The 26,325-nt window shown below is 41.9% G+C and overlaps 1 protein-coding gene across 2 annotated transcripts in view; it reads left to right on the plus strand.

The window, feature by feature from the left end:
• LOC139341131 (sodium/potassium/calcium exchanger 3-like) overlaps positions 1-26,325 on the plus strand; it is a 186,607-nt gene that overhangs the window by 147,994 nt on the left and 12,288 nt on the right. For both annotated transcript variants that reach the window (XR_011602994.1, XM_070977491.1), the window contains exons 3-11: positions 11,594-11,670; positions 19,709-19,783; positions 19,955-20,039; positions 20,241-20,344; positions 21,131-21,205; positions 22,247-22,272; positions 22,399-22,452; positions 23,308-23,435; positions 23,911-24,071. Coding sequence is in view for 1 of the 2 variants with exons in the window: in XM_070977491.1 (XP_070833592.1) it covers positions 11,594-11,670; positions 19,709-19,783; positions 19,955-20,039; positions 20,241-20,344; positions 21,131-21,205; positions 22,247-22,272; positions 22,399-22,452; positions 23,308-23,435; positions 23,911-24,071 (785 nt within the window). In the remaining variant the exon portion in view is untranslated. The remainder of the gene's footprint in view (positions 1-11,593; positions 11,671-19,708; positions 19,784-19,954; positions 20,040-20,240; positions 20,345-21,130; positions 21,206-22,246; positions 22,273-22,398; positions 22,453-23,307; positions 23,436-23,910; positions 24,072-26,325) is intronic.

A 26,325-nucleotide genomic window follows, 5' to 3' on the forward strand; every position in this document is an offset into this window, starting at 1 on the left:
CCCGAGTTTTTGCTTCTACAACCGCCTGAGCTGCCGCGCACTTGGCCTGCCGGTACCCATCAGCTGCCTCAGGAGTGCTATGAGCCAGCCAGGCCCGATAGGACTCCTTCTTCAGCTTGACGGCATCCCTTACTTCCACCAGGTTCGGGGGTTGCACCACGACAGGCACCGCCGACTTTACGGCCACAACTACGGACGGCTGCATCAACATTGGAAGTGGAGAACATGGTCCATTCGGACTCGATGTCTCCAACCTCCCTCAGAATCTGGTCGAAGCTATCCCGGAGGTGGGAGTTGGAAACCTCCCTGACAGCGGGTTCCACCAGACGTTCCCAACAAACCCTCACGGTACATTTGGGTCTGCCAAGTCTGTCCCGCTTCCTCCCCTGCCAGCGAATCCAACTCACCACCAGGTGGTGATCAGTTGACAGCTCAGCCCCTCTCTTTAACCGAGTGTCCAAGATATACCACCGAAGGTCAGATGATGCGACTACAAAGTCGATCATTGACCTCCGGCCTAGGGTGTCCTGGTGCCACGTGCACTGATGGACACCCTTATGCTTGAACATGGTGTTTGTTATGGACAAACTGTGACTAGCACAGAAATCCAATAACAGAACAACACTCGGGTTCAGATCGGGGAGGCCGTTCCTCCCAATCACACCCCTCCAGGTATCACTGTCGCTACCCACGTGGGCATTGAAGTCCCCCAGCAGAACAGTGGAGTCCCCGGTTGCAGCACTTTCCAGTACCCCTCCCAGGGACTCCAAGAAGGCCGGGTACTCTGCACTGCTGTTCGGCCCATAGGCCGAAACAACAGTGAGAGACCTATCCCCGACCCGAAGGCGCAGGGAAGCGCTCAGCGGGGAGAACTCTAACACATGGCGGCTGAGCTGGGGGGCTATAAGCAAGCCCACACCAGCTCGCCGCCTCTCACCGCGGGCAACTCCAGAGTAGAAGAGAGTCCAGCCTCTCTCAAGGAGTTGGGTTCCAGAGCCCAGACTGTGCGTGGAGGTGAGCCCGACTATCTCTAGCCAGTACCGCTCAACCGCTCTTTCCCCCACAGTGAGGTGACATTCCATGTCCCCATAGCAGAGTCATTGTCCAGGGTTTGGGTCGTCGGGGCCCCCGCCCACGACTGCCACCCATATCACATTGCACCGGCCCCTTCTGATCCTTTCCTTCCTGCGGGTGGTGGGCCTACGGGAAGGCGGGCCCACGTCGCTCCTTTGGGCTGTGCCCGGCCGGGTCCCGTGGGCATAGACCCGGCCACCAGGCGCTCGCCAGCGAGCCCCAACCCCAGGCCTGGCTCCAGGGTGGGGCCCCGGTGATGCCAATCCGGGCGACGTACGCTTCCCTGTTTTTTCTCTGTCATAAGGGGCAGAGAAACCTCCCGGCCATACCTAGGAAAAAGCTGCCTGCTCCGCCTCAGCCATACTTGGACGCCGACCCTGGATCCGCGTTTCCGCAATCTTCTCCGGAGTAAGGGTAGTAATAGCCCGCTGATAGACAAGTCAGCGTAGACATACAGCGGAGGTAGGAAGTTATAGCCCCAGTTTGCACTAAAATTTGCCATAGAATCCCTGATTTGTAGCAGCGTAGTCCGATCATAGCTCAGGCTGGATGTGCAGGTTGACAGGGCTTGTGAAAGTATCAGAACAAGAATTAAATTTAGGAGACGAGAGGCCGAGGCAGCGGCCGTGCCGGTCACAGGCGCCATACTGAAAACATCAAAAGTTAAGTTCAACATAGAAGTTTGGTTATCCTGGAGTATTAGGAAAAAGCACACAAACATACACCACAGTTTGCTCCAGGAATGTCTAATTTACAACCCATCAGCATTATCTGATTTTTGGAGATTCCTCTGGAGCCTGGCACCATTCATTTGGACAGTTTTATTGTCCCGATCTCTCATGGGGCTATCAGGAAAGAATTAGTGTTGCCATGAGAAAAATAGTGAGGAGAAGGTGAGTAGAAGGCAGCCTTTGATGTTGAGGTGTCTGTGTCTCTGGCTTCCCCAAAAAGAAAACATGGAGGAGATGTCTCTTGGCCAGACATCTTGTCTCTGAAATTAACACCATCCCTGTAAACAGTTCAAATGGTCAATAGCTCTTGAAAGTTGGGATGCTTTACAACTCCATTTCTCCTGAAGGAATGCAGAGAGGGTAAGAAAAGGTCAGTGAGAGGCCAGTTCTGCTACACATTATTCTACTTTGTCAACAGGTTTTGGCATTTTTGGCAGTGGAACACATTCAATTCGAGATGGACTATTTGCCAGTTCATCGATTAATCAATAATGACAACAATTGTTACTTGCAGCCCTACCTATAATGAGCCATACTGTCAGTTGGCAACACTAACAATAATAAACTGCCTTGAAGCAGCATAAAACATCCAACACTTAAAAACAAAACATGCCTTTATTTGTTTATATTATTGTCTAACAATACAACAGGCATATAGTATTTTGGCATTGTCTGGGGATAACTTCAGGTGTAAACATTCTAACATGTTACCTTGTGTTTCAGCAATATGTTAAAGTAGTTTTGTTTTTTTTAAATTGTCAGTATATGTTGGATGGTCTGACAATCCAACTTCCTTGCAGTTGTTTTTGAGGCAGCTTCAATCAAAAATCTCATGATCATGATCACTATCAAAACATCCATTCAGTTGTCAAAAATTGTCTAAATTGCAGCATGGTCTCTAAACATTCTTTTACTTGTCCGTTAGTACCATTAGACTAGGGCTAGGGGTGCCCAATCACCAGGCTGTGGACCACTACCAGGCTGTGGATAATTTGATACCCGGCCGCACAGAAAGAATAATAGCTTTTTTAAAATTTTATGTATTTTTTTTTGCATTTTATTGACTCTAGCAGTCTGAGGGTGTTTTATTTTGAAAAATGACCACTTACGTGTGTGCCTCTTTCCCACACTTGTCTCAGTTTTTAAATTAAATCTACAAGCTAACCAGAGCAAAAATGAGCAAAGCTTAGATTCCTGTGACTTGATTAATGCAAACCACTTCAAGATAATTCTACTGCAGTGTGTTCAAACTTCTATTTCTCAATGCCGTTGGCATTGGCAATAAAGTGATTGTGGCTGCTGGGGGCTCGGAGTGTTACCTTTCAAACAGACCAAAATCATGCATGTACTCCAAATGGTTCAAGAACAATTATCAATTTACTTTGGGTATGTCTTTGATAGGAGTTTTAGGCTTATTTTTACTGGAATAATAAGGGAAGAGGATCCAATTTTTAGAGAGAAAAAAAAAAATGAAATTTTTGCTTAAAAATGTTTGTGACACAACGTGGGAAGGGTTTGTTTGATCTTCTCCATAGCAGAGAAAACTGAGGATCACTTTTTTCAGAAGTGTCAATTTGATTTTAACACACCCAGGCACTGTGCAAGTTGCACTGGGACAACACCTTTCAAGAGATCATGAAATATGTCAGTAAAATGAGGAATGAGGAAGATTTTCTGTCAGCAGACATGGCCTTTTCACTCCAACACATGGCTTTCCACTGTCCACTGCATGTTGGATATGTTCTTTATGTCAATCTTTGGGTCAACGACTAAACTCACACAACAGAATGTTGTTGTCTGAAAGTCAGTGAAATGTCCTGTCCAAAATCAACAAATATACTCTCCTGAAAACTCCTGACAACACTTGCAATCCCATGGGAACCCAGATTACTGTACCATACTGTGCCTCTACTATTTTTCCAGTCTGTGGGACGAACACCCCATGCTCTTCCAAGAGAACCAGATCACACAAAAGAGGCTCAAGCACTTCTCCATTCTCATATAACTTGATGGAGCTACTTTTACACAGTAGGGGAGACCGGGGACAATTGTAACACCTTTTTTTTTTTAGCAAGTGTAACTCAGTTGTTGTTTGTGTTGGAGATCTCAGATTTTGACATGTAGTACCCATATTTGTCTGCTATAAAATACATTCACTTGTACTTATAATACACCATCACACATTAAGTAAATTATTGTCAAATACAAAGTGGTATGTTGTTACAACCTACCCCGGTACTGGGGTAAGTTGTAACACTTAAATTGTTATACTTAAAAAAAGATCCACACTAATAATTATATGCAAGAACTTTAATGAATTATAAAGAAGGAACAATATAAATCTAAGAATACAAAAATAATGATAAAAAAATAACTAAAAAGTGCAAGTTAAATAAATCAATATATAAAACACAAAATAAATAAAATAGAAATCTATGGAACAATCAACAAACCACTTTTGAATCTATTAACCATGTAAACTGCCGTTTTGTTTAATCAGACAGGCAATTGTGGCAAATGTACCTGTCCTTGCCTGGGGTGCAGGCTTCATGGGCCCAAAATCTACATTGTTGACATCTTATCCACACTTCCTTTGGCCGTGAATTATCAAAGTGCTCCAAGCACAAGATGCAGATGTTTTCATCATCTGAGGAGTCAGCATCGTCTGTGTCATCATGCCTGGACCTTTCTTTTGCTGCTTTCTTCTTGCTTGCAATATTCTTCTTTTGCCCATGATTTTCTCTTTTGCACTGCTTCTCTTCTTTTCTTCCTCTTTCTGGTTGTTTTCCTTTTTTGCACTGATTCTCTTCTTTTCTTCCTCTTCTCATGCCTGTTTTACTGGTGTGTCTGTGAGGACTTCTGACTGTAATTTCTTACTTTTCCACAAGGATTAATCCTGGCTCCTGCTTTAGGAAATGGACGGAGAGCAGGTGGACTGAAAACTTGGGCTTCCAGGTTAGCTGAGGTTGAAGCTTCAGCTGCTAGGGTAGTTGAGGTGGAGGCATGGCCTGGTTGGTGGGCTGAGGTAGAAGCCTGGTCTGGTTGGCCTGAGGTGGAGGCATGGCCTGGTTGGTGGGCTGAAGTAGAAGCCTGGTCTGCTTGGCCTGAGGTGGAGGCATGGCCTGGTTGGTGAGCTGAGGTGGAGGATATGGTAGATGGATCAGGCCTGTCTGTGACCTGCAAAGGCGCAAAGTCACAGTCTTGAAAAATTTCTGGGTTAAAAGGCCATATTCCTGTACATCGAAATTCAGCTTGTATGTTGTTTGGTGTCGCAGCAAGTGGCAATGCAGTGTTAACCAGACTCGGAATGTTGTAGATGGTCATGGTTTTAGCAGGATTCATCCTCATCCATGCATCGCTGGCTGTGTTGATCATTTTTACAACCATCCCCGACCCAGGCAGCCATTAAAAAGCTAACCATTTTTAGCATTTAGCTTCAAAGCTAGCACTAATGCAACACATCAAATTAAACTAGAGAAACTACTAATTGCACTTATGTAAGTGAAACAACTGTATCTGCAACACAATGGACACTATGCAAAAAATATTTTTGGTGAAAATTTTTACTTTCTTACCTGAAAAATAGTTTTTCTTCTCCAAAACAGAGAGCTTTTACCCTAGGGACATGCGGAATCACCTGTGAGCTCACTTTGGAAGTGGGCATGGGCTATATTGAGGACATCACCACAGCTCCTTCCTGATTGGTCAAACTGAGAGTGTTACAACTATCCCTGTGTTACAACTGTCCCCGGTCTCCCCTACTGCCATGTAGATGGATGATAAAGAGTGCTGGTCTGGGGGTATGTTGCTCAAAATCCAGTACATCATGCAAAGTTTGTGCTTTCTTTCCAGAAGTACGCAAAGGGTTGCACACAAAAAATCATCAATATAATGGTTCACACGTATCCTCAATTCCCCTGCAGATAGGAAATGGTTTTGTTTGAAAAACTCACCATCCTTGTGCAGTTTAATTTAAATGAGCACTATAGTTCTCGACTACAAAATAACTACCAAAATTTGGATAAATAAAGTAAAAGTCAGTCTACAGCATCAATTATACCATCTTTACTGAGAAGCTGCTACAATGCCTGCAACAATGGCACATATTAGTCAGTATGGTTGCACTTCTAATCCAAAAATATATTCAGCTGGTTCAACCACTTTGAACTTGTCTTTGAAGTACTGTTTCTGCTTAAAAGCAGTGCCAAGTGGGCCCTGACCTCCAATGCTTTTTTTTCAAGAGATTACAGAGACAGAATATGATGAAAATTTGAAATATAGGAAAATTATTTGAGGACAACAAGAACATACAAAAGGAATTTTTATGTTGTGTCATTTAACCACTTATTACAGTCAGTGAAGGTCCTGATATGTGTATACATGTTGAGCCATTTATGCTAACTTTTATTTATGCTAAATTTCATTATTTTGCAATATGTTCCTGACACCAGCACTTTATGGTGATTTTGACCACTACCTTGTCTTTTCTTTTGTTACAATTTCTTTCTTTCTTAAATATTAAAGCTGCAGTAGGTAAGATCGAGAAGAGAGCAGACTTAGCCTAAAAATTTGAACTAGCACAAGTTCCGTGTCACTCCCCCTCCTTCTCCACTGCCCTCATGCCCTGCCTCCAAGCCCCTCCTCCATGCCGCGTCTGTGCGGCTGCTGTGACAACCAACAATGTTAGCCTTAGCATCAGAAACAAGCTAACTCTGCCCAGTTGCTACATCGCAGTCGCTAACATACCGTACGCACTGCGGAGTGTTACTGTAACAATCACCATATTAGCTTTATGGTTATTTGTTGTCTTAGCCTTATATGCTGTTGTTGGCAGCGGCTGGATGGGCAGTTTCTAGCATAAGTGGAGGGATCGCACCGTGTGTGAGTAGTGATTGACAGATGTCAGACACTCCCTCAGACGCTCCTCTGGCTCTGATTGGTTGTTTTGGGTCGGGCGCAGTGGATTCTTGCAAATCGCAGTAGGAGCAGTAGACAACCTGCAGACAAGCAGGCCATGTGTTTGTGGTTCAGGGTAGTTGGCATTTCTCTCTTATGTTTCTTTTACTATAAGCTATAATCAATTACAGATTAACAATTTTCACATCATTATTCTTTTCTGAAAGAGTCTAAACACCATCTTAAAGAAATCAGATTCAAAATATTCTTTGCAATATGTCATTAGGGTTGAAGCAAGGACTTACACTAATGAAGTGTGTTTTCTAAATTATTAACAATGTCACTGAAAAATAGGTTTTTGTCGACTACAACAAAATGGTCATCGTGAGTGGTCATGATGACACATCTGTGAGGGATCTAACGGAGATGTTACCAATCATCCTCTCTACACACCCAAGTGATTGGAAATATTATTATTCATGTTGGAGCTTTTGACATTCAGCGAAGGAAAACTGGCTCTGAAGTCCTGATAGAACCGTTTGCCTGCTACTCGAGAAACTGATCGACTGTCGGTCACAATATCTATTCCTATCAGGCCCCATTCCAACCTGGGGCAAAGGAATCGACTCTTTCAGAAGACCTGAATACATGGCTGACATTGGAATGCCTCAACCATGGGATAAAGTTCACTGACAATCAGTGGCGTAGCTAGGCTGTATTCCACATGGGTTTTGAGGTCAAAGGGGCCCGACATTGCACACGCGAATAGAGGACAGAAAAAAGCCAAAAAAGTAAGGAATAAGTAAGCCAGGAATACACTATGACAGTGATTAGAATTGAAATAGCTGCCTTGTTTTATTGCTATCCATTCCCACCCTTTCCCCAGACCCTATACAAACAGGCAAAATAATAAATAAAAAAATGACATACATGACCACCATAACATTATTTAACAACACATAAATAACATTTTCCCAACACAATCCGATACAAATAAATACACAAAATAAAATAAAATTACAATAAAATAACAAGGTGCCATTACACTCCCGTGACGGGCATATCAACACTTTCCCAATACAATACACAAAATAAAACTTGGCTCCAATAAACAACTCAAGGTGCCATTGCACCACCAGGCATAGAAATCTAAGAATAACTTCAGTAAACACTGGTTAACATAAAAGTGCAGCTGCATGACAGCAAAAAGGGCTATTGAAAAAATACAAAATAAATGAGTCGAGAACTTTGCATTTCTGCCACGATTTGACTTAGCCTAGAACTTTGGTTTCTTTTCTTTATCGTAGCAAATGTCTCAACAACATCGTTAAAGTTAGCCCTCTCAGTAAGGTCTCTCTCAATGAAAAGTAATGCCAGGTTTGAGAGATGAGACTCACTCATCGTTGAGCGCAGGTATGATTTAATTAGTTTAAGGCAACTGAAAGTGCCTGAAAGCTCTGCCTGTGCACTGCTTATTGGAACAGTCAGATAGATCCTATATAATTTTTCAAGGTTCGGATAGGCCCGGTGCAGGTCATTTGCAATGAACTTAACTTGAACTGCAACTTATTGTTTCATTCTTCAGCTCCGTTTTATATATTCACACACGTTTGTTTGCCTCTGCTCCAAACCATGGATGTATTATGGTCTAAATGCGCACCACCGTCAGAGCGTCCTGTTCCCATGACAACTGACCGGAGAAAGACACATGGCGCGTCATGCTTATGGGCTTCACCTGTGGCTGTGGCCACACCAAGCAGCTGGAGCGGATCCAGGTTCGGTCACGTTCAGATTACCGGTAGTGTCGGTTCTTGTGACAACCCTAGTCTCAAGTCTGAGGTCATGATAGCGCAGTGTTACAGCAGACAGTGCTTGTTTACCTGCTGTGGCCGTGCTGCTGCTTGGACCCGTGTCGTCTGGCCTGGCTGCTCCCGCCACGACAGAAGAGATCTGTCAGCTTTGTGCATTTGGCCGCATCCTCAATTAACTTCTTCTTTTTTGCCCTCCGCTTATCTGCACCACACATCTCTTTTTCTGGTGGCTTCTTTCTTTTAAGCATCTTTGCCTCTACCTTGCTTTTTGTTTTTCTTTCTTTCTTTTTTTCCAGAAAAATAACGGTCGCTGTCTGAGCGGCTGAGCCAATCAATAGACGCATGGATCAGTTCAAATTGGGAGGGGGCGCTCGTATCCCCCCTTATATGCAACACAATGCAGTGACCCAGTCTGACGTTACACTCCGAGCTACCTGCAGCTGCCTGGGTCAACCGCAGTGACATTACATTTAAATAAAAAAAAATGTTTGACCACAAGAGGGCCCATGGGTTTACAAAACCCACCAACCCTACGTCATCTACGCCACTGCTGACAATTTCAATTTCTTTTGGAACTGTAAAGACACTTTAAGCCCGATGGGGTACAGCCAAACATCACTGGTTGTAGCCTGCTTGGTGGGAACCTGCAACATGCTCTTGGAATGCTGTAAAACTGAAGAATGTATAGATAGGCGCGAAGGTCAGCCTGCACAGGCAACCCTGTGCTTCACAACACCCAAGGCAGCGGTCCCCAACCAATTTTCATTAGTCAGACAAAACAGGAAAGGAGGAGATTGCAGCCATCTTTTCTACACAGTTTGTTTGTAATGACATTGCTGGCACCATTCCTCTTCACCCTCTATACGGCTGACTTTTCCCACCTGTCACCCAGCTGCCACCTGCAGAAGTTCTCTGATGACTCTGTCATTGTCGGCCTCATCACAGATGGGGACGATAGGTCATACAGAGGACTCATCCAGGATTTTGTGGACTGGTGTCAGCAGAACCACCTCCTGATTAATGCGGATAAAACCAAGGAGCTGGTTGTGGACTTTCGTCGGCGCCTGCACTCTCCGCCATCACCAGTGAACATCCAGGGAAGGGACATTGAGATGGTGACATCTTATAAGTACCTGGGTGTTCATCTGAACAACAAACTGGACTGGACTCATAACACCACTGCACTTTATAAAAAAGGACAGAGCAGACTCTATCTGCTCAGCTCTGCCCTGGGATGCCCTCTGGAACAGGTGGAGGAGGTGGGGGAGAGGAGGATGACGGCCAAGCTGTCCTCCATGACAGACAATGACTCCCACCCACTCCAACACACACTAACTGCACTGAGGAGCTCCATCAGTGATAGGATGCTACATCCAAAGTGTGTGAAGGAGCGGTATCGCAGGTCATTCCCTCCTGCAGCTGTCAGACTATACAACAAGAACTGCTGAAAGTAATTTTTTGATAATTTATCTATAAATCATCTGTAAATTACCTGTGCAATAATCTGGGCAATAACTGGTGCAATAATCTGTGCAATTCATCCTGTACATAAGAGTCTGCAAATACAATTTATAATTTAAGATAATGTTTATTTTTATTACACCACTAAGATATTCATTACTATTTATGCAGGAATTATTTTTACTTTTTGATTTACTTTTATATAATTTACAGTTTCTTTTTATGTTAAATCAATATTTACCTTTAATAGGGTCAGTTGTAGGTTGGTGCTAGTAATCTGTGAAAGATCATGCTAACGTGCAGAAATGAATATATTTTTTCAGAGTAAGAATACAGTATGTATATATATTGTACTTTTCTTGAGAAAAAAACATGTAATTCAGTTAAGACAGTGGTTATTACCTATGATGTGCTGTGCCCTTTTTCTTCTTTTTTTAAAATTTTCAATACATCTTAAAAAAAAACATTTCATCTAGCATTAGTCTCTCAGATGAATCTGTAGAAGATTAACTAAATATCACCATATGCAATGTAAACATTTTAGCAATGTACCATACTCTATTTACATCATTTGTCTTAACATTTTTTGTCACAACAGCAGGAATGTGATATAGGACAAAACCCATAAAGGCTATGTTATTCATTCCAAGCCTTGCCATTCTCCTTACACTTGAATTCTGTCTTTTTAAATTATTTTTTCAATGGCAGTTCCACATCAGATCATATTCTTCATATTCATTTTCCCTTTCTGCTGCTCTCATCTCTTCTCTCCGTGCTGCTGTCAGTTCCTGTAAGCAGACAGGCCCATGTTGTGTTTGGGCCACACAGGGCAGGCTGAAGTTAAGGCCACCTGATTCACAAGCTCTCGGCTGTTGAAAGACAGAATGTCACTGCACATTCAGTTGCATTCATAAAGCGGGAAAGTACACAAATATACTTACTGCACGCAGATTGTACACACACACACACACATACACACACACACACACACACACACACACACACACACACATGAACAGTCAGACTGGACTGAGTCTATTTTTAGCCTGGTCACTTCATATCCAGTCTCCTATATATCAGGAATTGTACATGATGGCTGTGAATTACTATATGGCATATTTTGGTATGTTGTGATTGGCCGCAGTAATGGAATCATGGTGTCACCCCCGCTGGATAGAGGATAGAGGGACAAAGCAGTGTCAAAGTAATATCCTACTGAGAGCTGCTTCACGCTGACCTTAGTTCAGGTTTTTATTTTGAATGGAGCACAGCAGTGTCATGCACCTTGATCTTTAGTGACTCCAAATAATTGTATTCATGTGCTTGAAAGTGCAGCTTTGGTTCGCCCTCTAATAGAACTGTGCTGTGAGTCAGAGGAGAATTTGGAGTTGCTTTGGGTCACTATAGCAAAGTTTTTAAATGGATAGACCACAGTTTTTTTCTTTGTTCCTTGTAGCAGTGACAAGTCCTGATTCCTGCTTGTGAGATCTTATGACTTTTGTTCATATGCCTAGCTTCTGATGTAATTGCAAACAGAACTAAAGCCATCAAACAAGAATCAAAAATCAAACTATTTTTTCTGGTTTTGATCTGTTCAATTTGTGTGTGTTTTTCCTGCAGCAATACACGAGTTCCCCAGGGATTACTTCACCAACCAGGAGCGCATTGAAGGAGCTGTGGGCTTACACGTCCTGTGTGTGAGTGTCACCCACAGCACTGTTTATACGCACTTAACCTCTTAAGACCCGAACTTTGGAACTAAGGCCAAACTAAGGCCTTTGGAAGCACTTAGAACAAGGATTATAACATGACTTGTGTAGGTGTGGCTGGAATTAGTGCTATGGAAGGTTATGGAGTTTACAGTAACAACAAATGGCATGAACAGCAGATTACACCTGGAACAGATCATAAAACAAGGAGACTTTTCACTACAAGTCTATTTACAACTGGGAAGTCAGAAATAAAGACCTGTCTCGATTAAAAGCATGTGACAACCTGGGAGAATAATGGAAGAGATGTGAGTTTCAGTATAACCCAACACTTGCTAATACACACAGATCACACTGTACATCCATCCACCGAGCCAGCTGCCAGTGTGTTGTAATGTGGCAGTCCTTAGCAGATGTTGAACAGAGGTTTATGTGTGATGTGAGGACACACTGATTGACTGTCTACAGATTCAGACACCAAAACAGCTCTACATGTTAAACAAAAGTTACGTAATTTCCCATAATTACATTCATATTTGTAATTAATTCTTCCTGTCCTCTTACAGAGCAGATGCCTTTCTGCTTGCTTTGCTGATGTTATTGTTTTTTCTGCCAAGAGTTATAGAAAGTGGATTGTGGATACTTATAAATCACTAGGACTTCAAGTTATGGAAGACACAGAAGGATACTACCATGTTTTTTAGCATTTCTGATTCTTCTTCAGCACTGTGCAAACATGATCTCCAAACAACACAGGTCTTTTTTCTGTCTGTGACTGGCAGTCTGGGATTGGGACAGGGACAAAAAGGACAAAATCTGTGAGGTGCAGAGTGTGAGTGACTGACTGATATAATTCCACAGCTTGAGAGGAAGATTGAAACACTACATGAAATATATGAAAATGAGAAATTAATAGATCCTGTATCAACTACAGGGGATTATACAGTATCAACAGCATCCCTTCAAGGGTTTGGCTGACACACTACCCCGAATGCATCCTAATCCCAGGAATTGGGCTGATGTTGTCTGCTGCAAAGGCAAATCCAGTAAGAAATTAAACAAGATAAATCACTAATGCTCATTCCATCATTCTCGTTGCAACATCGGTATGACCCACTGACTCTGGATGAAAACTGTGGTATTACTAATTATGTTGAACCCAGGGAAACTAATCACACCACTAGCATGAAGGCTGACCAGAACCAACGAAATACCCCCAAACCACTGCTGAGGGCCAGAAGAAATATTGTTCATTTCACACCTGATAAGTCAGACAGGATTCTGACCAGGTTCTCTATAACCAAGCATGTAAGAATGGCGAAGATTCAGAATCTTACCAGAGCGCGCATATCTGTCAGGGAGCTAACAGAGCTGTTGCCAGTTCTCTCTATACATCCAAGTAACAGTAATATTAATATTCATGTTGATTCTTTTGACATTCTGCAAAGGAAAACTGGCTCTAAGGTCTTTAAAAAAAAGACTTGCCTGATACTGGAGAAACTGAGTGACTGTCAGTCACAACATGTATTCATATCAGGCCCCATTCCAACACTGGGGAAAGACATAAAATCTTTCAGCAGACTCCTTGCTGCAGGACTGTCATTCGCACCCATGGGATATAATTTATTAACCATTTCAATATCTTTTGGAAATAATATCATTGCTCATTGCCAACCTGTGACATGATCTTCAGATGCCATACCAAAACACAAATGCACAGATAAGCATGAAGGCCAGCATACACAGGCAGAAAGCTTGTATCTCTCACTCCTCACCGGATGCTTTGCTCCGCATTACTGAAATCATCCAAAGGATGTCTCTGTCCCAATCATAGATCCAATGCTCCCACTTCACCTCCACCACAATCACCAATCAAGGAGTTTGTAAAAGCTGCCACACTGAACCTTATTGAAATTGATGTCCCAAAGCCCTCTTATAACACATCTGCATTCACCTATTCACAAACACATTTGTACAATGGTGACTCAGCCGCCTGCCCAGTAAATCTGGGGTTCACTATCTTTCCAAAGGATACTTCAACGGGTAGACTGGTGAGGCCAGGGATCAAACCTTATAGGAGGACAACCACTCTGCCTCCTGAGTCACAGCCACAGCTGCCCCAACGACAAGAGTAACCACAGGTATCATTATTAAGGTGTCTATCAGAAATGAGATGGACATCATGCTGCTTCCTTAAACATACCGGTGATCTTACACAGCAGGTGGTAGCAATCACAGACCATCTGATACCTGTCTAATCTTAGATTCGTCAGATTCAGCCACAGGCAGTCTCCTGTTGTTGACATTTTTTTCTACATAGTTTGTGTGTAATGACATTGGCATGAGGGGAATTTACATTATTTGCTCTTGAGTTCAAAGCAGAATTATCAGTGCTTTTTAGAGTGCCAGCCACTCAGAATTGGCTCTTTGGCTACCAGCTGGCTGGGATCCAGATACTAGCAACTTCTCCTCCTGGGGTGTGTCTACATTCTACTGTTAACACTTGATGGCACTTCCTTCACAGAGACACATTCACAAAGACAAATGTAACTACAGCACACTGTGTCAGTCTGTCTGTCACTGTCATGTTACTTTATGCAGGACATGGTTTGGACAGTATGTTCCCAGACTTATAGGAGTTGCTGGAATTTCAATAATGCTTACCACCAGCATAGTTGTCAATTCATATTCAGCATAAACACTGAAATTATCTTCACATTTCACCGTAATGACTTTGAAGTTCAGTGCATCCCAACACCTTCCCAAAATTTAGTAATATAGCTATTATCAATTAAGTCACAACTACCAGTATTATTTACTGAGCAAGGATCACACTGAACTGTTGCATTATCTCATTTATATTGTATTAATGGTGACAGTGAAATACGTTTACATTTTTCTTAAGTGGGTTTGTGTTTGTAGGATGACACAATAATGACCTATTAAGTGTGAACAAAAGGATTAGATAGGACTTTATTGATCCCACACCAGGGAAATTAAGTTGTTACAGCCAGCAAACATTACAAAAAGCAAAAAACAGTGGCAGAAAAAGGGTCAAGATAAAAAAAAAGTGTTCACAATACAGAATAGAAAAGCAACTGTAGATGTACATTACGCACAGATTAAAAAAATACTAAAAGCCATAAAAATCCGACTGCCATAGAAAGTACTATTGCCAATATTCTTATGAGGAAAAACTACTAATGTCATATGTTGTATTGCACATGAGAAATATTATTGCAAAAAGGCACTCAATTGCTAATGCCTCTGAGAATGTGAGAAATAACAGGCTGTCAAGGTTTTTTCACAGGTCAAAATGGACCCAAAAGCTCAACTAAGACATGGACAGGAGTAGTGTAGAAAAAGTCAATGGTCTAATGAATGGTTCAGAAAATGTGCAACAAAAGATTCTAGGAGACCCACCCACACAAAAGCTGGCAAGCTGACTGAGCCTATGTTTACATGTAACAGAGTTTTTTGGAAAATGGATATTTTAGCCCCTCTGTTTTCAAAAATAACATCGTGCACACATCGTTTTCAAAAAATGTTGTCATTTACATGACACGCCGTCGAGCGCATCATAACTATGCCAAACCTATGGGCGCGAGTGTAAACAAGGTTGCTCACATGACGTTAAGGATTTTCAGTCGCATGTTGTGACGTTTCAGAACCTAAACCACTTTGGCCAGAGTTTTTAAAAATGATCGTTTTCTGTGAAAACCGCATGAAAACCTATGCATTTTCCCTAAGTGTAAACATAGGCTGAGAGTGAACAGGTAAAGAAAGTGTTCAAATCCAGACTGACGGGACTGGACTGGAGCACAAAGGTAAGCAAGTGTTCACAAAAGACAGAAGTCAGGAAGGCAGTTAAGCAGACAAGACTAAAAAGCAGCAAAGATACTTGATCTCTAGAGTCCCAGTCATTACCAAATGGATGGACACATGATTCAACAGATACTGGGTGGAAGGCTGGTCCTTAAATTCTGTGGCGGCAGGTGAGTCTTGATTGATTGATTGATTGATTGATTGATTGATTGATTGATTGATTGATTGATTGATTGATTGATTGGTGTAAGCTGTTCTCAGAGGAAGAGGCGGATGGACCAAACCTGCAAGCCACGCCTTGCAGTTAAATACACACACAACAAACAAGGAAGAGACCGACAGGAGACAGAGGGGAAGGGAAACACTAAGGCACAATAAGACAAAGGGGAAACTGCAGATCCCAACTAAAAGAGATTATTCTTTTTTTATCTTGCTGTCATTTTTGCACTGCTTTGTGTGACCAAATAAAAAATAAACAAGTTTACACAAAAGATTCATGTTGAAACCATTTGAAACTTGCAACTACTTGCAAAAAGAATGTTGTCTGCAACATACTAAAACCTGGTTTACACCAATATAGCTAGACAAGAGGAGCATCATTTCTGTAGCAACAACTCTTTACTACAGTGTGGTCAAGTTTCGGAAGTGTGGAAAAAAGGTCCACTGTAATGTATTAATGTTTGTGAATACAATGTGTGTTTAAACTGATAGCAACATTTAAACAGTAGCCTAACCATCTAATTCATGTCTTGTTTGTAACTTCAGCTAACATAAAATATTAAGTCATGACTTTCTTTGTGTAAAAAACATTGTTTCCCAGTATGTTGTGGTACCACTGCAGATAAGAGTGCACAGATAAGTGCAGCTGATTTTGTCTGTGTTTACACCGTGCAGTTATTTCTTACTGTATACCATTCATTCCACTTGTGTTAATTTTGCACATAGTTTTGTTAAATAACGCATTTCTTGGCCAAGAGTGAAATTTTTAGTTAGGCATTGGGGGGACCATGGGAAGGTATTCTTTGCTCTCTGTAGTTTTCATTATGGATCGGTCTCTGTATTAAAAAAATGTCAGTTTGTTGCAATGTTGTGGTTCTGACTAAAGGGACAAGATAGATCATATGCCTTGTAAACAGCACATTAGCGGCACAGAGTTTAACTTCACCCATATTGCTTTCATTTTTCACATATTTTTGTTGAATAACATCTTTTGACATCTTCATGGCACAGGACACATGTATAGTAATCAGTAATTACTGCAGAGTTATCTTCAGCCTTCTTGTTTGCTTGCTCAATTTGAATAACAACTTTGTGTTACTAATATCTGTACCAGTGTTTTTACAAGCAGTTTCACTGTAATATTTCCAAGACCTTAAAATAACAGCAGCAAACTTAACAAAAATGGGGGAAATTACATCAGTCTGATGGCTTTAATAATCACTGCTCCTCTTCATGGGTAGATACAACACTGCAACTGGTTTCCATGGATGGTGCTTAATGGTGTTACAAGTTGGAGTGGCGTTCACTATGGATCACTATGGTCATCGAGTGGGGAAGACATTGCACCCAAGGGCCCAGCAGGAGCCCTGCAGGATCTGTCTGCACCCTGTCACAGACAAGCCAGCCAATTCAGGTGGCTGTATATGTACATTATGTCTATATATACATTACGGCAACCAAGATATTCATCAGTGTTTATGCAGGAATTCTGAGAGCTGATCACACTTGGTATCACTCAATATGATAAATTAATCCTGAATGAAGACCTCAATATTCACATCAACAAAAAGAATGACTCCAAAGCTATGGAGTTTGAGAATTTATCGGACAGCTTCGAACTAACACAACATGTACATGAAGGCACGAAACAGCGTGTTAACATTCTGGACTTGGTAATAACAACAGGGTTAAATATTGACAAAGTTTCAGCATTAAAATGACCTATTTCTGATCATCACTATGTGTTTTATGTGTTTTTGATGTAAATCTAATATTAACAAAGACTTAAAGGGAATTTTTGGTTCAAAAGGGATTCCTAGACGGCAAGGCTGAAACAATGTTCTGTATCATGAGATCCTATGAGTCACTCAGCTATAACTGCTCTTTAAATGACATAGCTGAACGTCTCAATGGTATCATGTGATCTACTTTAAATACTGTTGCTTCTCAAAAGGTTAAAAAGAGGTTGACTGACAATCTACCCATGGTTAAAGCTAGTATGTAACTTGTATAAAAGTAATTTTTTGTCATATTTGCTAAAACTGTCCCTATGCCCAGCCAGCAGTACATGAAACATGTAATCTGTGAAAAAAAAACAAAAACAGCTCTATTGGTCCCACCTACTGCTCCTACTGCGATTTGCAAGAATCCACCGCGCCTGACACAGAACAACCAATCAGAGCTGGAGGAGCGTCTGAGGGAGTGTTGACATCTGTCAAGCACTACTCACACATGCTGCGAACCGCTCCCTCCCTTCTCTCATGCTGCCGGCTGCCGCTCAGTCAAACAGTTCTGTGAGCGGCGTCAGGAGGCTAGTTAAAGCTATGGCGGAGCAACAGCCACCCGCAAAGGAGAAACTGCCCATACCGCTGCTGCCAACAACAGCATATACAGCTAAGACAACAAATAACCATAAAGCTAATAACCATAAAGCTAATATGGTGATTGTTACAGTAACACTCCGCACCGTGTACAGCTGCAATGTAGCGACTGGGCAGAGTTAGCTTGTTTCCGATGCTAAGGCTAACATTACTGGTTGTCAGGGCAGCCACGCAGACGCCACAGGGAGGAGGGGCTTGGAGGCAGGGCATGAGTGCAGCAGAGAGGGAGGGGGAGTGACGTGGAACTTGTGTTGGTTCAGATTTTTAGGCTAAGTCTGCTCTCTTCTCGATCTTACCTACTGCAGCTTTAAACAATAATAGCATTAATGAGATTAAAAGGATCTGTTGTGTCTTAAACAGTTTCCCCCGGTATCAATAAAGTATATCTGATTCTAATTCTGATTCTCATTGCTGGAAGAAAATGGAGGAAAACTGGGCTCAGAGTTCACTGTAATATATACAAAGAAGAAATGACTGTCTATAACAAAGCAATACATCTGGCAAGAAAGGATTGCTTTTCCAAGATTATTACAGAGAATGCTGGGGACTCTTGAATTATAATTCTACACTATAGACCACCTACCCAACACAGACCCCAACCTTCCACTGTTCTCTGAATCAAATTGATTCAGAGAACTTGTCGTTCTTCAAAAGCAAAATAACGTCAATTAAAGCTGAACAGATAACAGAAACAGTATTGTTTTTACCCTGGATAATCCGTAGAATAAGCTGTTAATAGCTTGCATAGGGACTATGAGAAAAATGTAATTTGAGTTAGATTAAGGCATTTTGGAAGACTGACATGCTAATTACTATTTAACTAAAAACTATCTTGATCAGCAGTGCTAATTATTGAACAGAAATGTTATCCAATCCTTTCAGCCCCACAGCTCTGCTCAGCTGCTGCTAAAAGTATTTAGAAACTCACCAACTAACTAACTTCAAACCAAAATAAACAGTAATGTAGCTAATGTCATGATCACTCACTTATTCTTCTGTGGGGCTTAAGTGTATGGATGGTTGCTTGCACAGCACATAAATATTGGCAATTTGTTGCTTCTCGTGTAAATGTGGAGTAACCTTATTCCTTATTCTTTTTAATCATTTCAAGTTTCTTTTCAAGATAGATTATGCGGGACACAGCCTGTCACACCTTAAAGGAAACGTTTGACATTTTGCTTTAGTTTTTTGTTGGTTTGTTAAGGTAGCTGCACAGACATGAACGGTATCAATCTTCTCAATAACACTATGTATTTTCCAAAATATCTATGAATGGGATAACATGATCACATCTCTGCTTTCAACTATTGAGGAATGGGATGGATACATTGCTATTTGAGGGAGACACATTTTTGAACTTTGGACTGATCTACACCAACTGTTTATCCCTGCTTTGAGCCTTTATGCTAAACTAAGATACCTGCCACCATACCCCACCTCCATACTTGACGCAAAATATCAGCAAGTAGTCAGCAGTCAGGCATATTCCCATAATATTATTGCTATTATATCAATCATTAATGTTCCTTTCCCAACAGAAAAGGCTGGTAATGTATGGGTGTGTTACTGTATCTGCTTGGTTTGTGCATTTGCTCCTGCAGGCTGTCTACATGTTCTATGCCCTGGCATTACTGTGCGATGACTACTTTGTCCCTTCACTAGAGAAGATATGTGAGGTAAGAAAATACTGCAGGTTATTGCTGCACAACTTCAGAGCTTACATCACCACACAATAACTCTCTAACTAATACTCTGTGATGTAGCTCTGTTCAGAACACTGCTCTCTCTCTCTCTCTCTCTCTCTCTCTCTCTCTCTCTCTCTCTCTCTCTCTCTCTCTCTCAACCAGCGTCTTCATCTGAGTGAAGATGTTGCTGGAGCAACCTTCATGGCAGCAGGCAGTTCCGCTCCTGAACTTTTCACCTCTGTCATTGGTGAGAAACATACAGTCACACTCAAACACACCCACATTTGCATAGATGCATTTACACATCTTTTGAGGGAACCAAAAGAAAATAAACTGACTGAACTAATAGAAGCATCACCAAAAACACATAACCAAACAGGATTTATCGGCAAAATGTGAGCAAATAGCTTCTCATATGGCAACCAGTGTTTGTCTATTTGCTCCACAGGAGTTTTCATCACTAAAGGTGATGTCGGGGTTGGCACCATTGTGGGCTCAGCTGTCTTCAACATCCTCTGCATTATTGGAGTGTGTGGGATATTCGCTGTAGAGGTACAGTGCAAAACACACACACACACACACACACACACACACACACACACACACACACACACACATCTATCAGTGACCATTTTTCTATCTGTCTTTCTTAAGCAAACACTGTATTCCTGAGTATGTATCCATGAGAACAATAAAATTACAATTACCAACTAAACTGTGATGACCAGCTTATACATATATACTTATACAGGGACAGAAAGAGGTTGAGACATGTGTAAAATTGTTTGTGCCAAGTCTGTGGTAGGATTTATTCTTAAATAAATATATATATTTACATTTTCTAACTCAAGCAAGCCTGATTTTTTCAGTGCACCTAAGCTGATACATCACACTTAACAATGAAAACCTTGAATGGACGCTACACACTCTCTCTCATGCTCTCTCTCCATCATAAGTGCATTTATTCTGCAGCAAAATGTGTGAGTCAAAAAAAAAAAAAAGATATCTGTCACATTCACTGGTGTAATCCCACGAGGAAAAGAAAAACATACTTGAAAGATTTTTTTTTCCTATTTAGATTACATGTTACATAATACCAAAACAGACAGACAGACAGACAGACAGACAGACAGACAGACACATACACACACACACACACACACACACACACACACACACACACACACACACACACACACAGAGCTTGGTATATCTTGTTAGTGGTGCACAGCAATGAGTATCTCGTGGGATGTGTTACTCAATGAGACAAAAGATGTTGCCTGCAAGTTTTAGCATCATCTCACTCTTTCACCCTGTTTGTCTGTCTGCTTTCCCCAGACAATACACCTTTCCTGCTGGCCTCTGCTCAGAGACTCTGTTTACTACACTCTGTCTATCTCTGCTCTTATAGTGGTAAGGAACAGCTTGATACAACACAAACACAATCAAACTTTGTTCTCATGTGACACATCAGGTACGATCAGCGCCATCAAAAGCAAACAATTACAAATGAGAAAATCACCTATGAAGTCCCATAGTAATCCATCAGTCGACAGCACCCTGAAAAAAATGGTCTTGTTACATTGGCAAAGGTCCAGATGATCCAATCCAGTAAAATATTTAGTCCAAAAAACTTTAATAATCCACAGAAAGATGTTTCATAATTTCAAATTAGGTCATAGATGTGCTAATCTTCCACATTTTCTGTTATTATTCCAGTAAGCACATACACAGAGGCAATTACTTTTGTTTCAAAATGGCTACTGCACTCTGGCCTTTTAATTTACACCTCACTTGACCATTTAGGATCTTTCATGTCATGTCCACAATCTACAATAGCCAGTGAAACTCCACATTGAAAAGAAGTGCCTGCCCTTCTTCTTCCACAGTTGTGGACATGATTGGCACTTCATATAGCCAAAGAAATCCAGAAAACAAGGATGAGCTGTTCTAGTGAGTAACTTTACAGCAAAATCAAAGAATTCGGTGCAAATAGGGATATTACTCAGAGTTTGAAATGCTAAATTGTATAAATGGCCTAAATATAAGAATAGATGGTCCAAATATAAATATAGATATTTATTCCATCATGTTTTCCAGCTAACAAGCCTAATACTTCAATGTGTTCAAACTTGTATTACTCAGTGGCACTTACTGTGATTCTGATTGTTGGGGACAAAATGCCAGATTGTTACATCTCCAAAAAGACTAAAACCATGCATGTCCCAAATGGTTCAAGAACAGCTTTCAGTTTTCCTACTTGATAGCCATTATAGGCTAGCTAATTGTACAGGAATGGTAGATTTTGTCTTCTCACTTAACAACCAATTTGAATGACATGATTGTCCATCTGTAATTATGCCTACATGTACATACAATATTCTGTAAATGATTTCACCAACTATATACTCTACACCAGCATATTTAAGTCTCTGCTTTTCTTCCATATTGCAGTTCATATATGATGAAAAAGTGGTTTGGTAAGTAGATTTTAGTAATTATTGTTTAAAATGAATCATAATAATTAATGACAAGACAATGGCCAAATTCACTTACAGCCTCAAATTTACAAAATCATTCACTTTAATGCAAACTGTGTTTTCCAGGTGGGAAGCACTCACATTGATTCTGATGTATTTTGTCTACATTTTAATCATGAAGTAAGTAATCAAGCTTAATTCCTGATAACACACAGTTGGAGTACCTTTAATTTTCTTACAGAATTAAAGGGTACTCATTGAAAAACTAGATACTTAAAAGCAGGGGTCCCCAATCTGTTGATTGCATTTAGCCTGTCAAAGTATTTCAGTGTACTGTTGTTCATTTCCACTTGTCAGAATGTTCTCCCACGATGTAGAGCCATATAAGAACTGTCTGCTGTGTTAATGCTTGTTCAAAGCATTAAAAGTTTCGTATAGACAAATCATATAGATTTTTATTTTAAAGCAACTGCAGAAAATGCATCGTCATATTCGTGGTCAGGTTCAGCAGTATTTCCATGCAGTGCATTATTTTTCATCACCACATAGGTCAGATCACTTTATCCCATTTATACCATGGCCAAACTGTGAATATATCTATTGTTTTTTATTTTATAGGTTTTTGGAAATAATGTTTTGGTTCTTTCTGATTCAGTCATGGAATAAACATTACCAACTTCTTGCTTGCTTACACTAGAATTCTGATAAGTCAGAGCTTTTCAATTACCTAAAAAGTATGCACCCCATAAGCCAATCATTTAAGAATATCCTCCATGGCCTGAGTATGAATAGTGCTGTTTAATGTTGCTAGAAAAAAAAAATAAAAACAACATTAAATGTTAATTGCAGATAAATGTCAAAATACAGCAAATCAGTTGTGGATTTAGTGTGGAGTGTAGTTGGTCTAGCAATAGCCCCATAGCAGTAAAATTCAACCACACTGGTAAATAACTGCAAAGTATTTTGTTCAAGTCAAGTCATTGGACAGTTTCACACTGTACATACGTTAAATATTAGAGGTGACGTCTGTTTCAGGTTGAACTCCCATGTTGTTCATTTTCTGGAGAGGCGGAAGAAGAACTTGCCCACTTTGAGGAATGGAGCAACCAATAATGCTGAAGTAGATGATGGTTGTGATGCTACTACTGTTCTCCTGAAGAAAGGTACGCTTTTTGTTAAACTGGAATTCAACAGCTGGGCCCACAGCATAGCTCGACAGATGGATAAACTGTTGCTCACCAACACATAGTTTACACAACTCCATCTTAAATGATGAGTGTTTACATTTTTTACATTTCTGTTCGTGTACCACCAAACAGATGTTAATTACTGAGCTTTAAAAGTGCAGGTAAATGTATTTTTGACAGATTCAGGATAGCGGTTTCCCCTATTCCTAAACCTCACTTGTTGACTGCTGAGTTGTATGATCAGATGTAGTGTAGCTGCTTGTGTGGACTCATTGTTATGGTAACAAACATTGTAAGAATACATTCAGGCGCTCAATCATCTAAGGTTTTATTGTGTGCTACTGAACTATGTGTTCTAGCAGGTGTAGAACATACAGATAGATGTGCTCCCTTGCTGTCATAAGTGCATGCTTATATTGTGTGATTACATGAATGCGCGTGTGGCCTACAGCGAACCACCACAGGAAGCCATCAGTGTTAATGGTGGATGAGCTACTGTCAGCATATCCCCACCAACTGTCCTTCTCAGAGGCCGGCATGAGGATCATGATCACCAGCCACTTCTCCCCCAGAACCCGCCTCACCATGGCCTCACGAATGCTCATCACTGAGGTAAGGATTCACACAGGTGCACTACATCTGCATTTTTGATTGAAAAAAAAAAGAGATAAACAGATTGCTGTCATTTCCAATTTGAAGTAGGCTGCGGGGGGGGCATTTCAGACAACCTCTCTCACAAGGTAATGTGGAGAAGCCTCTGTGAGGCCCCAATGTACAAATCAGCTCCAGAGCTGATGCCGATGATGCGTAATGATACAGCAGATAGTTCTGCTTCTTGGCTTAGGCTGCTCCACTGTTTTTGCTTTTTGTACTACTTACTGGCTGTAACGACTTAATTTCCCCAGTGTGGGATCAATAAAGTCCTCTTATCTTGGGCTAATGCGCATGCGCTGACCGTGCATGCAGCCTCTCGCAGTTGCTCCTGTTTTTTTTTCTTAGTTTTACTAATTCTTTTGCTTTATTCTTTATTATTAATGCCTGCAATTTTATGACAGTCATTTTGAAGCTGTGCCCTCTCCAAACATGTTGGCCGAGAAAGTTCTGGTTTGTTTTTTCACTTTGGAATTACTACTCTCATTGGGACACAGCACTGATGTGCAGCGCATTGTTTACTCCAGAGATCAGCTGATCGCACTGAGGCCGGCTGGCTTGTTGGCCAGAACTTCAGAGATCCCAGCTGAAATCTGGAGGAAAACACACAGAGAATGCAGGGGAGGACAGAAACAGAGCAGGAAAAGAGCTGGGTCGAGACAACAGATGCTTACTGAGAAATGGAGATATAAGCCGTGTCTCCCCTCTCTCATCATGGGCAACGTGAGGTCGCTGGCAAACAAGACGGACGAGCTAACAGCACTCGCCAGGAGTCAGAGGGAGTACCGGGAGTGCAGTCTGATCTGTTTTTCTGAGTCTTGGTTACATCAGGACATACCTGACGACATCTCCATCAGTGGCTTTCAGACTGTTCGGGTCGCACCGGATTGCACCGAGAGCGGTAAGCGTAAAGGAGGGGGGCTCGCCGTTCTAGTCAACAACTGATGGTGTAATGCAGGTCACATTACCATCAAGGAACGTATCTGTTGCCCGGACACTGAACTGTTGGCTGTTGGGCTCAGGCCATATTATTTGCCCAGGGAGTTTTCACATGCCATCATCATTGCTGTTTACATCCCCCCCTCTGCCAACCCAATGTCGGCATGTGATGTCATTCACTCCGCCATGGCCCGTCTGCAAACTCAATACCCAAGTGCATTCATCGCTATCTTGGGTGACTTCAACCACGTCACCATGGCAACAACACTGCCCAATTTCACGCAGTGATCACGCAGTATGAGCTGTCCGACAAGAGAAGAGAGAACCCTGGACTTGCTGTACGCTAACGTCAAGGATGCATACAGCTGCTCCCCCCTCCCCCCTCTGGGTAGGTCAGATCACAACCTTGTGCACCTCACTCACTCTTATGTGGCTCTGGTGAAGAGTCAGCATACGACCACAAAGACAGTGAGGAGATGGTCAGAGGAGACATACGAGACACTGCAGGGCTGTTTTGAGGTGACAGACTGGCAGGCACTCTGTGAGCCACATGGGGAGGACATTGACGGGCTCACAGAGTGCATCACGGACTATATCACCTTCTGTGTGGACTCCACTGTCCCAGCCAGGACTGTCCATTGTTATCCAAATAACAAGCCCTGGGTGACAAAGGACATCAAAGTCATCCTCAATGAGAAGAGGGCTTTCAGAGCTGGCAACAGGGAGGAGGTGAGAACAATACAGTGGGAACTGAAGGTGAAAATCAAGGAGGCTAAGAAGAAATACAGGAGGAAGCTGGAGTGGAAACTCTAGATTTGAAACTTCAGGCCTGGCTCATCGCCCCTCTGACTCCTCTGCTGTCTGTCCTGGACAACCATCATCAACCACTCTCCACTCCCCCTCTCCTTCTCCTTCTCCTCCTCCTCCTCCTTCTCCTTCTCACACCCCCCCATCCTCCTTTGTGAGCTCTCTTCACACCTCCTCAGACTGCCAGACGGACTTTACACTTCAACCTGAGGACTACACCCCTCCCCCACCTGTCACCTCCACAGTGTGCTTCACCGCTGACCAGGTGAGAAGACAGCTGATGAGACTCCACCCAAACAAGGCTCCAGGCCCTGATGGTGTCAGCCCCAGGGTGTTCAAAGCCTGTGCCCCCCAGCTGTGTGGAGTTATTCACCATGTCTTCAGCATGAACCTAAGTCTCCAGAGGGTCCCCATGCTGTGGAAGACGTCGTGCCTCGTTCCTGTGCCAAAGACATCACAGCCCAGCGCC

The sequence above is a fragment of the Chaetodon trifascialis genome, chromosome 13 (assembly GCF_039877785.1).
Source record: "Chaetodon trifascialis isolate fChaTrf1 chromosome 13, fChaTrf1.hap1, whole genome shotgun sequence".
NCBI classification, from domain to species: Eukaryota; Metazoa; Chordata; class Actinopteri; order Chaetodontiformes; family Chaetodontidae; genus Chaetodon; species Chaetodon trifascialis.